The 15,289-nt window shown below is 39.5% G+C and overlaps 1 protein-coding gene across 1 annotated transcript in view; it reads right to left on the reverse strand.

Moving 5' to 3' along the window:
- LOC119797288 (ubiquitin carboxyl-terminal hydrolase 43-like) overlaps window positions 1-15,289 on the reverse strand; it is a 155,211-nt gene that overhangs the window by 20,623 nt on the left and 119,299 nt on the right. Inside the window, exon 11 of the mRNA XM_038306305.1 lies at window positions 11,832-11,935. Within this exon, the coding sequence (XP_038162233.1) occupies window positions 11,832-11,935 (104 nt within the window). The remainder of the gene's footprint in view (window positions 1-11,831; window positions 11,936-15,289) is intronic.

Consider the following 15,289-nt stretch of genomic DNA (forward strand, 5'->3'; position numbering starts at 1 on the left):
TTGTCAACAGAACTTGGGAAACCTAAAAAGTATGACAAGTTTCAGAATCTCTCGGAATAGGTATTTCCTTGTGTTTCTCTTTAATGTGGGTCCAATAAACTAAGAACATATTGGGGTTTATTGCATAAAAAGCCTCAAATGAGGGAACAAAACTGAGTTTGCACAAATGAACACAGAGTCAATCATGTCAACCTATTCTCATTATCAGTTCGTATGAAATCGTACGAAAAGTTATGCACACTATTTCGTACGTTTTGGACGTTTTTCCTCAAAAAACCACATCAGTGCTGTGCTGGCAGACAGAAAAAAAAAGCAGATCCGCGGACGGACGTAAAACTGGGAAAAACAGTGCAATCATGACTTATTCATGTCTCTAACTACGTTGCCTGCTGTTTTATATCTTAGGGTTAGGTACAGGGTCAGGGTTAGGGCTAATTGTAATTTATATTCTATATTCGTGAATGGTGCATCAGATGCGCATGCGCATACGACGAAAAAAAGTCTAAAATGTACGAAATTACGGTGCATAACTTTTCGTACGATTTCATACGCACTCATAATGAGAATAGGTTGATCATGTGGTGAAGTCAGCGGATGAACACATTAGATTTTCTCCATTTTAAGGGGCTATGTATGGGGGCAATATTGTTGCAATATTATTTGCAAATGTGTGCAGAGACAAACGACTCTCCGCACACATTTGCAAACAATATTGCAACAATAATGCCCCCATACTCAAGCCAAGTAGGACCAACCCTGGTGGTGGCAGCGTCATGCTGTGAAAATATGTCTTTTTTGTTTGGACATTAAGTCTGGTCAGAATGTTCTTGACATTTATGGAGAAACAACCATTAATATGTAGTCAGAGCCGTGGGCGTAGGTTTGCATAGGGACCATAGGGACATGTCCCTACCAAAATTTTGGAAGGACGTATTTGTCCCTACCAATAATTGGATGTGAACAACATGTTTATAATTTACTATACAGCAGCCGCTTCTTTTCCTCTCGCAGCTTCTCTGCCTGGTAGCTGCAGCTGCTGCTCTTTCCTGTCCCTTTCACATAGCAGCGCTTCAACTGTGCTGCGCGGTTTAACTCTCTGATTATTCTGCCTTAAGTTCCGCCTTCTCTCTTTCTGTTTGCGTGTTTTCTAGTCTGTATGTGCGCGCGCGCGGGTTATTGGAGCGCGAAAAAAAAGACGCTAAAATAAATTAATATTGGGCTACGAAACTAGTCCGAATTAAAAACTTATTATCTACGCTAAAACAGGCGAAAGCTTCTGATTGGAGTTCTGTAAAGAAGCAGGAGAGAGTTTTTTGATTTGTGGAACTTGAGAAATGTAAGTTAACAACGTTAGGATTTCTTTTATTTTATCTTTTAATCAGATAGCCAAACGCTCCTTAAAGAAGATCTTTTATTAAATGAAACCAGATGAAACAGAAACATTTAAACGTTTCCTTTGGAGGAGTTCTGGATGGAGAATATTGACAGACAAAAACTATTTTTTTTAACTTCTTAAATGCTAAATGTTTACATATCTTTTACAATCTTGGTATAATTCCTGCTCTAAGTGGGTCGCTCTGTCGGCTAAAGGCACATTTTAGTGGCCCTATATTCCAGTTAATGATTAATCAATTACATAGTTCACGATTATTTAAATAATTTGTTAATATGATTAATTGTTTCAGCCATAGATAAAATACATGAAATTAGCTACACAGAGTAACTACTGTACAGTCCAGATGTACAACTTTTAGTATTAATACTTTAAATGCTCAGTGTCAGTTCCTCTTCTAGTTCCAGTGCACATGTAAATACAATACATTTATTTGCTGTCCCTTGAATGTATTATTTTGCATGATCCAGAGAGAGCATATTAGATAAAAAAAAAAAAATAAGAGTGGGTTTTACATCTGCACAATTCTATATCTTCAGAAGAAAACACAGGATAAATCCACATATTATAAACTATATTTGGTTAAACAGACACTGTCTTAGTAGCAGGTAAATTTAAATGCAATCCTTTTCAAAGTGGAAAAAGTCCTAATTCCACATTCATCAGAGCAAGTTATGCTTTAAATATTGATAAACAGCATCTAGTGCATGTAGTGCTTATAAGATTTGTATTAATGTAGCAAGAAATGCTGTTGTTCTCTTTAGACAAAATGAGCCCTGAAGCTCACATTAAGCATAAAAAAGAGCATGCATATTTTTGCAAAGGACCAATGAAACTGAAGAATAGTGTCCCTACCAAAGTTGAATTCAAACCTACGCCCTTGGTCAGAGCTACCATAGATTCTCTAATCTAAAATCATATTTTCATGTTTAGAACGGCCTTTCTCAGAGCTTCTCAAATCCAAACCGAAGATCTCTGAAAATACAGTCACTCTCTATCACTAGTTTTAGGTGATTTGCAGAGAGAGACCAAAATTTTCTATACCTGAATGAACAAAACTAGTGGAGACTAACTCCAGAAACGTTCAACTCCTGATTGCAACTTTTATATTTCCTACTGCAACTATTCTCGACTCTGTATTGGTCTGTTCAGAAAGTCTCTAATTGAAAAACATTAAACTTTGCGGCTCGAATGCAGGCCTTCTAAGGTACCAGTTTAACCAGTATTTGGTGGATAACTATGATGTCCATCTACTTATCTATTTGCTACCCATTGCTTATTCTGTTCTGGGTTTCAAGACTTTGGCAGTCATTGCTGCGTATGGTTTATCGTTTGAACAGGAAGTCAGAGAATGATCACCAAAATATCTTATTTAAAAATAAACTCATAAACATGAGGGCATTTTTGTTACAATATTATTTTTCAATGTGTGCGGAGAGTTGTTTATCTGAATCTCGATGTGTGTGCAGTGGGATTCTACACTAGAGCACCTTCTGTACTAGTTAAAATGTTGGTTATACAGCAATATATGCATTATCTAAAACATAAGGTAACAGTTGACGTTGCCATGGATATGCTAGAGGGACAACACAGATCAGTCGTCTTAATAGCTTTTGTATTTTCTTTAATAGTGAGGTGTCAGAATATGGGTGAGAGCAATTAACACAACGGGCGTCATTAAAACTGCGGCTTGCCAGTTTATATTGATGCGCTGCATGAGAGAGATGGAGTGTGATGAAGGATTGGTAGATGTGGTTTTTATATGTTACACTTCTTGCCTCCATCAGTAGTTGTTATTGACTGTTTTTGGATAAACGAATGTTTTTACATATTAATTTGATTATTAATTTTCCTTTATTTTTCTTCTGTAACAGTGCAACCACAGCATTTATAGTTCTTGTAATCTATTTCCCAATTGACTTTTTACTGTGTGAAGTGCTCAGCTCTCAGTCAGCAGATCCTTGATCCTCAAACCTGTAAAGTTTTTCTTCTTCTTCAATGCTGTTTCTGTGAATGAACCTTCTGACAGCGAAGTCGTAGCCCTCCAACTTATTCAGTTATATGTAGCCTTATGGCATTATGGGCGTTAATTATGCAGATTTAAATTTCTCAGGAAGTCATGTTCACTTACGCACAGCTGGACCAAATCAGTTTTACGAGGATTATTTGCTGAATTTTAGAGTGTTGATGCGATTAAGTCTGATTAAGGCTACGTTCACACTACACCCTGAAGTGACCCAAATCCGATTTTCTTTGCCCACATGCAACCTGGATCTGATCCTATAATAACAGTCTGAGTAACACAGATCTGATTTTTTCCAATGCAACCCAGGCCACTTGGCTATGTGGTTCTGAATCCGATACGAATCTGATCTTTTCAAATGCGACCTGTGTGTGAACGACCTGGTCGGATTCATCCGAACTGAATGTTATTAATACTCGACAAAGGACACTATTATGCGTCTTGCTACGCAGTAGCGAGAAAGAAAACCAAAAAACCATTGCAGATGATGATGCGGAGAGCAGTATTTATGGTTCACCATATTGAAAAGATTGTGTTTTAATGGTTGGAAAAGACCACTAGATGCGCACCTGCACTACCATCCATGTTTACTTTTTGAAAAAAAGAGCATGCTGGCCTGTGACGTCATCGCTCCCTCTACTGCGCATGCGGGACACTTGCGTTGTATGACTGCAGTTCACACAGGAGATCACATACAAGTCGCATATATTTGGTAATATGAAAGGCAACGTAAAAAAATCGGATTTCGCGAAAAAATCGGAATTGAGCATCAAGGCCTGCAGTGTGAACGTAGCCTAAGTTTCAACCACCGGTCTTTGCATGGATGGTCTAAATTGGCTAACTTGCAGTGTAAACTCTTAGCATTCTGAAAGCAAGAAAGCGTGATCAGATGCAAGAATATTTAAGTAGTAGAATAAGAAGATAAAAGGAATTAAGAACTTGAATCTAAAGTTGAAATATTTTAAATATAACTATGGTGGCTTTATGAAGAAGAGCAGATGCACAGCTTCAACACAAAGAGATTCCCCATGAGATAGATTTCTTTCCTTGTGCTTTGCATTATTTTCGCAACTGTATGACGCTATTTGTCGTGTTCTAAAAATGTCCAAATAAGAGCAACTCAGACCAGCTGAAGGTATGAATTTTCACCCTTATACCTGGACCTGACTGGCAGGTATTCTTGGTAAAGTAAAACAGTATCCGCTCTGATCACATTGTTGGGGTTTACTCAGGGACAGAATCTATTTCTGAAGCACAAGAACTCTGACTCTGTCATTACACAAGTTTCAAGGATGCAGCGTGCAACACATTTGCATTTCAAACGATTTTGAAAGCATTTGCTCCCATCAGCAGCATTCAACGAGTGAATGAACACTTTATTCAAGAGACATCTACAAAATCAGAAAAATCTCTTGTGCCACTGCAAGCCACCAGATTTGCATTTGTGAAGAAAGATGGCATGTCTTCATAAATTAGATGATGCCGCAAGATATTTCACACTGGAAGAGAGACACAAACACTCAAACTAGGGTTGCAGATATATTCACATTTAACTTTTTGAAGATATTGAGAACAAATTGCAACAAGAGACTTTATAAAATGAGATCAGAGCTTATTCTAATTGCACTTTAGAATAATTACTTGTAATTAGTTTAAAATGTTTGGTCACTTAATCACAGGGAATAATAAACAATATAATAATTAGCCGGCTAGAAAAACAATGTGGCCGACAAACTGAGTCACTAAATGAGGTTTTACTCCTAACAGCTCTGTTTGCATCTGCAGACAAATCACTATTGGCTGTGGAAACATTATTATTACAAGTGGCTTAGTTTGTGTAGAAATGTAAAGCTTCTTGACTATCTATACTGCAGAATTTAGAAAGTTTTTCACTTTTCTGGAATATTTACTGTTTAGCCATCCCCCTTATGAGGATCTGCCAAAAAATGTGTTGGTTTTCCCCTGACCCATTAGGACTTGGACTCTAACAGACCATTGAGTGTCTTGGTATTTGGCACCCTGATGTCAGCAGTAGAAGTGGGAGGCTGGATTGGAACAAGGTAATCTGGAGGGCAAGTAAACCTCTAAAACATGTTGTTGTGGTTTTTAATCCATTTGAACCATATTTGGTCTGATGAGGGCACCGAATGGGCAATGTAGTTTCAATGAAAGGCTAAACTGTAACATTGATAAGGGTAGGGGCTTCAGGGTAACAATGGGTGACAGCAGAAAATGGATGGCACAGCATTGCCCAGGGACATCACAATACAACGGCTTGGCTTCTTCCCATAATGCATCCTGGTGCCTTATGTTCCCCAGTTAAGCTATACACACACCTGGCCATCCTGCTAATTAAAAAACAAGTGATTCATCAGGCTAGGCCTATGTGGTCCAGTTCTAAAGCTCACATTCTGCCTTTTAGCTCTCTGACAGTGGACCAGGACCACCCTGTAGCTCCCTCTCCTTTTAGGACATAATGTTTATTTGCTGTCTCACTTACACGTCAGTGCTATTCACTTTATCTGTCAGTGGTCCTAATGCCATGCTTGTTCAGTATAACCAGTGTGTTCTAATGGGTTTAAGGGAAACACCCACATCATTTGAGAAGGGCAACTTTTCAAATACAAAATGAAATTCTCTTTCCAGATCACACTACTCTCTATTTAAATCATGGGCAGAAGTTGGTGTTTATCTTTAGTCACTAAGCCAAAGGCCTAATGGTTTGCCTATCTGTCGCAGAAAGAACCAATGCACAGAAAATGCACAGAAGGAACACGGTAATTTAATGTAAAAAGGCCCTTGCTGAGATTCAAACACAGGACCTTTCTTTGGGTAGGGATGCAACGATCCACACATTTTCACTGCCGACCTGATCCCGATAATGTCATTTGGATATTTGCATATCCGGATGTTTTTCAAATCCCAGAGCTCTGCTTGATTTGATTCCATCTTGAAGTTAACAATGCAGTTCTAAGGGTTCAGAATGATGTTGTTTATTGAATACCAAATGTAGAAAAGGCTGTGTACAAAACTGATATGCCAGATCTTTAAAGGTTGGAGCCTATACTCAGTAAAGCAGCATGCGGAGGGAGAAGAGAGTCAGATGAAGTGAAAAGCACATAGTTTGTAGTCCTGAGTGGTAGTATTAGTTGCAGTTTTCAGTTTAATTTGCTACTTCAGTGGGATTTGTATGCAATAAATACAAGTAAGTAATGTTGAAAAAGAAGCCCATTTTAAGTTCTTATTGATATTTGATTCATGCGCACGTTTAATGCAAACTATGAATGCAGTTTTTTGTAGTGGATTTAGAATCATTATCATTATTACAGTCATTAAGGCTACGTTCACACCACAGGTATTAATGCTTAATTCCATTTTTTTTGGTGAAAACCGTTTCATTGCGCGGTTGTTCACATTTCCAAACATATACGACTTGTATGTGATCTCCTGTGTGAACTGCATTCACACAACTTAAGTGTCCCACATGTGCAGTAGAGGACGCAATGATGTCACAAGCGAGCGTGCGCTGTGTTTACGGAAGTAAACATGGATGGGAGTGCTGGAACGCATCTAGCAAGCTTTCATTATCTTCCCAACCTCAACCTCCTCACAAATTCAGATCTTTTCAAGGGGTTGAAAATAAAGATTGCTTGCCGCATTATCGTCCACCATGATCGTTCAGTTAATTTCAGTATATATATATATATATATATATATATATATATATATATATATAATCAAAAAATGTCATCTCAAGACACTTTACAGTTCAACCAGATCATACAGTCAAACTGATTAAAAGCTTCTATCTACGGAAAACCAGCTAATTGCATCGACTTATTGTCTTTTCAGCAATCCCTCACACCAAGCATGCTTGTAGCGAAAGTTGAGAGGAAAAACTCCCTTTTAACAGGAAGAAACCTCCAGCAGAACCAGGCTCAGCGTGAGCGGCCATCTGCCGAGGCCGACTGGGGTTCAAGGAGACAGAAGCAGACATAAAATTGCTGTTTTTCTTCCCGTTTCTGCGTAGCAAGACACAGAATTGTGACCTTTGTTGAGTATTAATGACGTTCAGGTTGGATAAATGCGACCTGGCTGTTTAGACAGAGGACGGACTTGAAAAGATCAGATACGTAGCAAATTCAGAACCACATAGCTAAGTGGTCTGGGTCGCATCGGAAAAAATCAGATCTGTGTTGTTAAGACTGCCATGAAAAGATCGGATACAGGTAGCATATGAGCAAAAAACAAAAAAAACAAAAACGGATTTGGGGCACTTTAGCATGCTTTGTGAATGTACTCTAAGAGTGCAGGTGGGGTAATAGTTATCATTTCATTGTGTACGGTTTAGCCACCGATATATGTTTGTCTACCTGTTCTAGAATCAAGGATGAAGTGTAAATTCAACTAGAAAATTTCTAAAGAAATTTTGAGGGGGGCCACCTACTGCCCGTCTGGGTAACTGGGCCAATACGGCCCTGGCAAGTGACATTGGGGCTCCCCAGACCAACTGCTTACGCCTTTGAGGGCTGCTGAGGGAAGGAAAGAGGGCTAGGTCATGGGCAAAGAGAGCTGTGTGCCACTTGTGCTGAAATCTGGGAAATAGACGTGCACAGCATATGATGCACAAGGGTAATATGGGTTGTCCATATTGAACCGCAGTGGGTAAAGCGCAGTTGGCGGGCTCCGCCCGCCTGCTAGGAGCCCTTGCAACGATGAAAAAAATCACCAATGGCGGGCTCTGCCCGCCTGCTAAGAGCCATTGCAGTGATGAAATCACCAATGGCGGGCTTCGCCCGCCTTCTAAGAGCCATTGCAGTGATGAAATCACCAATGGCTATGAGCAATATGCCAGAATGTATGAGTGTGTATAAGGAAGAGGCTTTTATTCTGTAGAGTCCCTGTAGTGTTATTTTGAAAGTCTATCATGGATGTGCATCAAAAGATGGGTCATGCCCAGCAGTGATATAGAATCCATTTCCAAATGTTAAATCACTGGTTTTCCATGTTATTAGGTGAATAGCTGCTGTATTACAGAGTAAATGGGAGACTTTTATTGTGAAATTTGCTCTGGGGTGTGTTTTGAAAAGGTCACTAGAGTCTAATAAAAACAACCTGGAAGAGTTTGGGTCATAATGTTGAGCCATTTGCATCAATTATTGCATTAGTATAATCTAGAGGCTTTTATTTTGTAGGGTCCCTGTAGTCTTATTTTGAAAGTCCAACAGAGTTGTGTTTAGAGAAAATGTTCAGACCCAGCAATGATAGTTGATGACTTTCCAATCGTTAAATCACTCTTTTTCCATGTTATTAGGGCAGTAGATGAAGATGAAATGGGAGGCTTTTATTTTGAAATTTGCCTTAGGTTGTGTTTTAAACAGTCTCCTAGAGTCTATTCTCTAAAATGGGATTGAGTTTGGGTCATAATGTTGAGCCATATAGGGCAATAAATATATGTAAAAAATATAGAGGCTTTTATTTTGTAGGGTCCCTGGAGTCTTATTTTGAAAGTCTATCAGTGTTGAGTGGCAAGGGAAGTGTCATGGACAGCAGTCATATAGTATCCATTTCCCAATGTTAAATCAGTGCTTTCACCCTCCATTAGATTAATATGTGCTGTTTAAAATAGCAGAGGTAAAATCTCTTTGAAGCACGGGTTACCTTGACAACGCTTAACGAGCCTGTCAGTGACAGAGAGAAAAGCGCAGCACTATCGTTCCTTAGCTCTCAGGCTTTTTTGAATGGGAGCAACAGCTCCGAACAAACGACTGCTTAGCAAAAACCGTATGAGTTATTCAAAAAATTTCTTCACCGTGAGCGTCAGCAATCCTTCGACTCCAACTATGCCAACTTTGGTGTATGTGTGTCTTTCAGAACAATATTTATGACGAGTTGAAAACACATAATGTCATTCGTTTTTCTCCCCACTGCTGCTCCAAAACCAATGAAAAACGGCTCTGATTTTGATCGACTTTAGGTTGGTCTGGAGGGTTTTTAAGGAAAAGTATTAATCCTACCGTAATTCCGAAGACATTGTGTGAGTCCAGAGGTTTCAGCCTACAAACTGACCAAAAATGGTGACTGTAGCTCCAAATATGTGGCCGTGAGGCAAGAACAAAATCTTTTATCTTAAAAAAAACGGCCGCCTCACACTAAGATGTCAGCAGCTGCACACTAGCAGGCTGCTGCAGAAGCTAACTGTCAGCTAGCTTCCAGGTGCTTACCCTCCAAACAAACGACTGCTGAGCAAAAACCGTAAAAGGTATTTGAAAAATTCTTTCAGTGAAAGAAACATCTATCCTTTGTCTCAGACTGGGGTAACCTTCATATCTGTAGGTCTTTCACAACCCAAAACGAAGCACAAACAAAATGGTGGGTCCCACCTGCTCCTACCATTGGTTTAACTGCAGCAGCTCCTCTCTCATCTTTTTGCTGCTAAAGCACCCCTCCGAACAAACGACTGCTGAGTAAAAACCATAAATGATATCTGAAAAATTCTTTTTATCTAAGCGACAGCTATATCTTGTCTTCAATTGGAGTAACTTTCATGGCTGTAGGTCATCTACAACCTGAATGGGAAGAGAAAGAATAAGAAAAAACGGGTCCTCAGTCCTTAGCTTCTAACTGAGCTAGCTACAGCAGCTCACTGTCACCCAGCTTTCTGGTGCTTAAAATGTCCTCCGAACAAACGACTGCTGAGCAAAAACCGTATGAGTTATTCAAAAAATTCTTTCACCGTGAGCGTCAGCCATCCTTCGACTCCAACTATGCCAACTTTGGTGTATGTGTGTCTTTCAGAAAAATATTTATGACGAGTTGAAAACACATAATGTCATTCGTTTTTCTCCCCACTGCTGCTCCAAAACCAATGAAAAACGGCTCTGATTTTGATCGACTTTAGGTCGGTCTGGAGGGTTTTTAAGGAAAAGTATTAATCCTACCGTAATTCCGAAGACATTGTGTGGGTCCAGAGATTTCAGTCTACAAACTGACCAAAAATGGTGACTCTAGCTATAAATATGTGGCCGTGAGGGCGAGTTTAAAATGTTTTTTGGTCTTAAAAAAACGGCTGCCTCACACTCTAGCTTTTCAGTCTCTCCACTCTAGAAGGGTGGATTTTGCTAAAACTTTGTGGCGCTTGAGGTCTGATTATACAAAAACTGTAGCAGTTATCAACATGCCGTCTTCAGTTTTAAATAGACGAAGGATTTATCTACAAACTGAGCTTTAAACTGTTTTTCTACATGAATGTATGCCGACACAGTGAAGTGCTGTTTTTTATGCTTTTTTTTCCCTCTCCCCATTCATTTCCTATGGGATTTTTTTTGCGACGTTTTCGCTAATAATTCGCGAACCTTCGGACTAATGAGAAAGTTTTATACAAGCACGCATCGCACCATTGGTCCCGACGCGTGTGCCAACTTTGGGCCCGATCCGCCAAACCGTGCGGGACTAGTTAGGTGCCGAAGTTTTGGTGGCGAGGAGAACTATAAGCTAGTATAATACGCGGAATAAATATGTGAGATAGTAGTAGGTGGGCCATGCCTTCGGCATGTGGCCCCCCTAATTAATTAAAACACAACTGGAGTATGAAGGGCTATCTTTTTTTAATGCTCTTACCAAACTCTCTACAGAGATTTGAAACTCCTACCTGTGCATCACAGTCTGCTTTTTATAGCCGATCAAGAATTCTCTTTAATATAGAGACCAATAAGATAACACTGAATCAGAGGATCTCTACTTTAGGCAAAGTAACAATACTTATATGGTGTTGCCACACATCCACTTGTAAGATTTGCCTCCTTTGAATCTTAAAGCACTTTTGTAATTTTGCAGCATTTCATGGAAAATTCTAGAGTGGGATGAGTAGATCAAATTGCTTGATGTGCCACAGGAAGAGTGGCGATAGTTTAAAAGACCATGAATCTTCCAGAGAGGTTAGAAACACTACATATGAACAGATTATTTGAAGCCAATGTTTAAAAGCCTGGTCCTAATGTCCCATAATGCAAAATGCAGTTTCAGCATTTAAAATACAAGCAAAACCTTTAAACCTTCCTTTAAAACAAACTAGTGATATTTCTATTCATTGAGAGCGCACTGTCCATGCAGTGTAGTGGATAGAAACGTTAATGAAAGCAAAGATTACAAGACTACATCACAACTATTTTTGTTTTGTGAAATCAAGGGAGCAAGGGAATGAGGGCATGTTACTGCATGGATTTAGCAGGAAATGTAATCAACACCCAATGATTAAAAGCTGAAAATCACACGTTGCTCAGATCCGCTCTGGCAGATGATGAGAAACTCAGTGGACAAAAAGCAGAGGCATGCCTGGGTTTTCTCTAAGGACTGTATGAGGCTTTAAGGGGGATATCAGTAATCATGACGTGAGATGTATTTTCACACCCTCACCTGTCCACGGCGGGATGATAGAGCGGTCGACCGTCCTGAGGTGAAAGGTAGTTGTAAAACGTAGATCCTCCCACCACTCGGATGTTGAAAAGCACTCTGATGTTCTGAAAGAAGGGAGCAAAAACACATTCACTTTTCTACTTTCTATATAAAACACTGCTCTAACTCTCATATTCTATCAACCAAATGCTCTACAGGAAAAAAATATTTAAACACTGGGATCTAGATGGATTAAACAGATCACAGTCTTTCGGGTAAAAGGCAGCTATGCTTTACTCAAGCTCCAGTGAAAGTTCTAACTCTTTCCTGCCACTGAATTCATCACTTGTCCAAAAAATATATTATCTCGGATAACACCCTGATAGTATTCTTAAGTTTTAATCCATTAAATCAGGATATTAGGAAATGATTTCCAATCGGCTAATAGGATGTTTATGTGAGACCGGATCATGTGACATACTGTAAGAAGGGGATGCAACAAGATCGCCTTACAACATCAAAATACTTTAGAAGTGATGCTCTGATGTCTGGCGAAGAAACTAGGTCTGGAGTTTTAAAGGTAAGAACTTTTAAATCTTTGCAACTTGTACTCCTACTTTATATTTTCCGCTTCAACCGGGACTGGGTTTTGGGGGCAACAGTCTTAGCAGAGTCTCCCAGACTTCCCTCTCGACAGACACCGTCTCCAGCTCTGCTGAAGGTATCCAGAGGTGCTCCTAGGTCAGAGGAGAGACATTGTCCCTCTATCGTGTTCCAGGTTATCCGCTGGGCCTCCTTCTGGCAACTTTGACCAAACTCCTGCTCTGCTCCTTGTACACAGACTGGATGGCCCCTAGTAAAGATGGCCCCTCTGACTCTATACACCTGTACCGTCCCCCGCAGGGCAACAGGAAGGACACGGTCAAGTCCTTTCTTCACGTCAACAAAACCCTTGCATCCTGCATAGGGTATAGAGCTGGGGTCCATTTCAAGAAGCAGGTTTACTGAAAACTATACATTGTATAAACTTGAAAAAAGGCCAAATCTTACTTATCTTGTTCACAAAGAGAGTTTCCTCGACCTCTGTTTCAGTTACTGTAGTAACATTCTCCCCAGAGCTAACCTGGTCGGTAGCAGGTTTTCTTCAGTAAATTCGGAGTATCCTCTGTTTCCGCTCTCCTTACAGCCAATCACGTTTTATTTCCTGATTTAGGACGTTTTTTTTTTTGTAGTTTTGTGCATAAGAAAAGATCTCATTCACAAGGTCCGTTACAAGCATTAGGTCCGAAAAGCAAACATTGTGTGTCTGTTTGACACTTAATTCTTACTAGTATAATTTTTTTATTTCTATAATTCAGCTCCTACTACAAATATGTAATTTAGAAAATATATAATTACAGTTCAGTCTAGGAGTGGGATTTTTATCAGGAAAACTTATTTTAGTGAACTAAAAATAGAACAATAGAGAGAAGAGTGCATTACACATTAACTCAAGCAGCATCTTCTCCTTCACCATCTTCCTCTCCTTTGCAGTTGTAGAACTGTTTGTCGTTCTTTTGAACACATTCTCCTTTTTTTCATTTCTGCATTAAAATCTCTTGCCAGTGGGGTGAAATAGGCACTTCCTCTTGCCTTATATCATGGTGACTTGGTGCTCCACTGATAATGGCTTTTCTTACTTGTTATGCACGTGCTAAACTCTGAGTAGTTCTATTTGGAGTTGATTGACCTAATTCATAGCAGCCGTTGTGAAACCAAAAATTCCCGCCATTAGGCTAAATCAATTTAGAGTTTAGGATTTGAATCTGACTTTGTTAAACCTGCTTCATGAAACGGAGTCCTGGTCCACTGTTCCAGGGCATTAATGAAAATCGCACTGTTCCTCCTGAAGTAGAGGTCCAACCATCATCCGGACTTTCCACTCCAGCACCCTGGCATAGGCCTTCCCGAACCTGTGCCAGGTGTTTGGGACTCTTAATAGGAAGTATTTCTAGTTCTGTCCTGCTACTTTGATGGACTCAGCTGATTAAGACTCTTTGTTTGAACAACTGTTTTAAAAGTAATAAACAATACCCCACAATTTGATTTTACTGTACACAAAGATATGCAAGACTTAAACAAAATGGGAAAATACCAAAACAGGCTAACTGCTACCTAAACACGATACTTAGGCTGAAAGAAATTATCCATTACTTCATGTTGGTGAAACCTTTACACCAGTGGGTTTTTTTTTTTTTAAGGAAAAGCTAAATTGCAGGACAGTAGTATTTGTTGCATACGTGTTTTGTGTTAAGGCCACAGACTAACTCTTACTCAGCAATGGGTAATTTCTTTCCACCCCAAACCTAAATGCAGCCAATGTCTTTGACTTTAAAAGCAGACTCCCTGTTGAATCCTAGCTGAAATCAATGAGTCGTTCCTCCTCTGAGGTGCTGAGGTCAGTAGGTAGTTTTTGGACTGAAAGGGTCAGGGATCTAGACATATAATCTTTGCACTCCTGCACCAGGAAATATCAAGGAAACGTTTCTCCAGGGAAGAAATGTGTGCTGTAATCCATGAGATCATGCATGATGTGCAGCTTATTGTCTCCAGTGAATGATTTCAAATCCACATTTCCATCTTTCACGTCAAAAACATTCTTAAAGCGCCTGGTAAACATCTACAAAAGCATATTTGTTATGTTTAAATAACACCCAACAGTTACTTTATATTTCTATGCAAAATAAACTGATTTTAACTATGTTATAAAGCTATATTTTGCTTAATGCATCTCTGAATAATCCTCATTAATACTGCTCTCTTTCTGGATTGGAAAACTAGCATTCATATTGAGCTGTTATTAGAAAGTTAAACTACCTCTATCATCTCTTATCAAACATATAAACTAGCCTGTACAAGGAGGGATCCAGTTCTAAATGAAACACCTTAAAGCGTAGGTCTTCAACAGGGGGTCCGTGACCCCTAGGGGGGCCATGGAGGTACTGCATGGGGGTCGCAAAAGTTTTGGTTAATTAGACTTTTTTTATATTCACCACTGCAATTTTTTTCCCCCCCTAATTGAAATGTCTTTAAATCCACATTAACATGAAATCAACACACTGTAGTAAACAGATAAATGGAGGCAGAAGATGTCTTTCACTCATCAATGCTCACATTCAGCGACACACAGGAGCTCTTTCAAGCTGGACACCGTTTAATTCACAACACCTGTCCCATCAACCAGGAATCAGAATCAGAAATACTTTAATAATCCCCATATGTAATAGAGTGACTATAGGACCAGTTTGATATAACACAATTTCATACAATATATATAATTAGGGGGTCCCCGCTCCATTTCGCCATCAGTTTGGGGGTCCTTGGCCTGGAAAACGTTGAAGACCCCTGCCTTAAAGGATTTCTATTTGAAAATGAAATTCAATGATGACTCAAAGCTAGTGATGTTATGACATGAGCCGAGGCTTCGAGGCATGTGTCCG

The sequence above is a fragment of the Cyprinodon tularosa genome, unplaced genomic scaffold (genome assembly GCF_016077235.1).
Source record: "Cyprinodon tularosa strain WSP-4 unplaced genomic scaffold, ASM1607723v1 ctg579, whole genome shotgun sequence".
Classification (NCBI taxonomy): domain Eukaryota; kingdom Metazoa; phylum Chordata; class Actinopteri; order Cyprinodontiformes; family Cyprinodontidae; genus Cyprinodon; species Cyprinodon tularosa.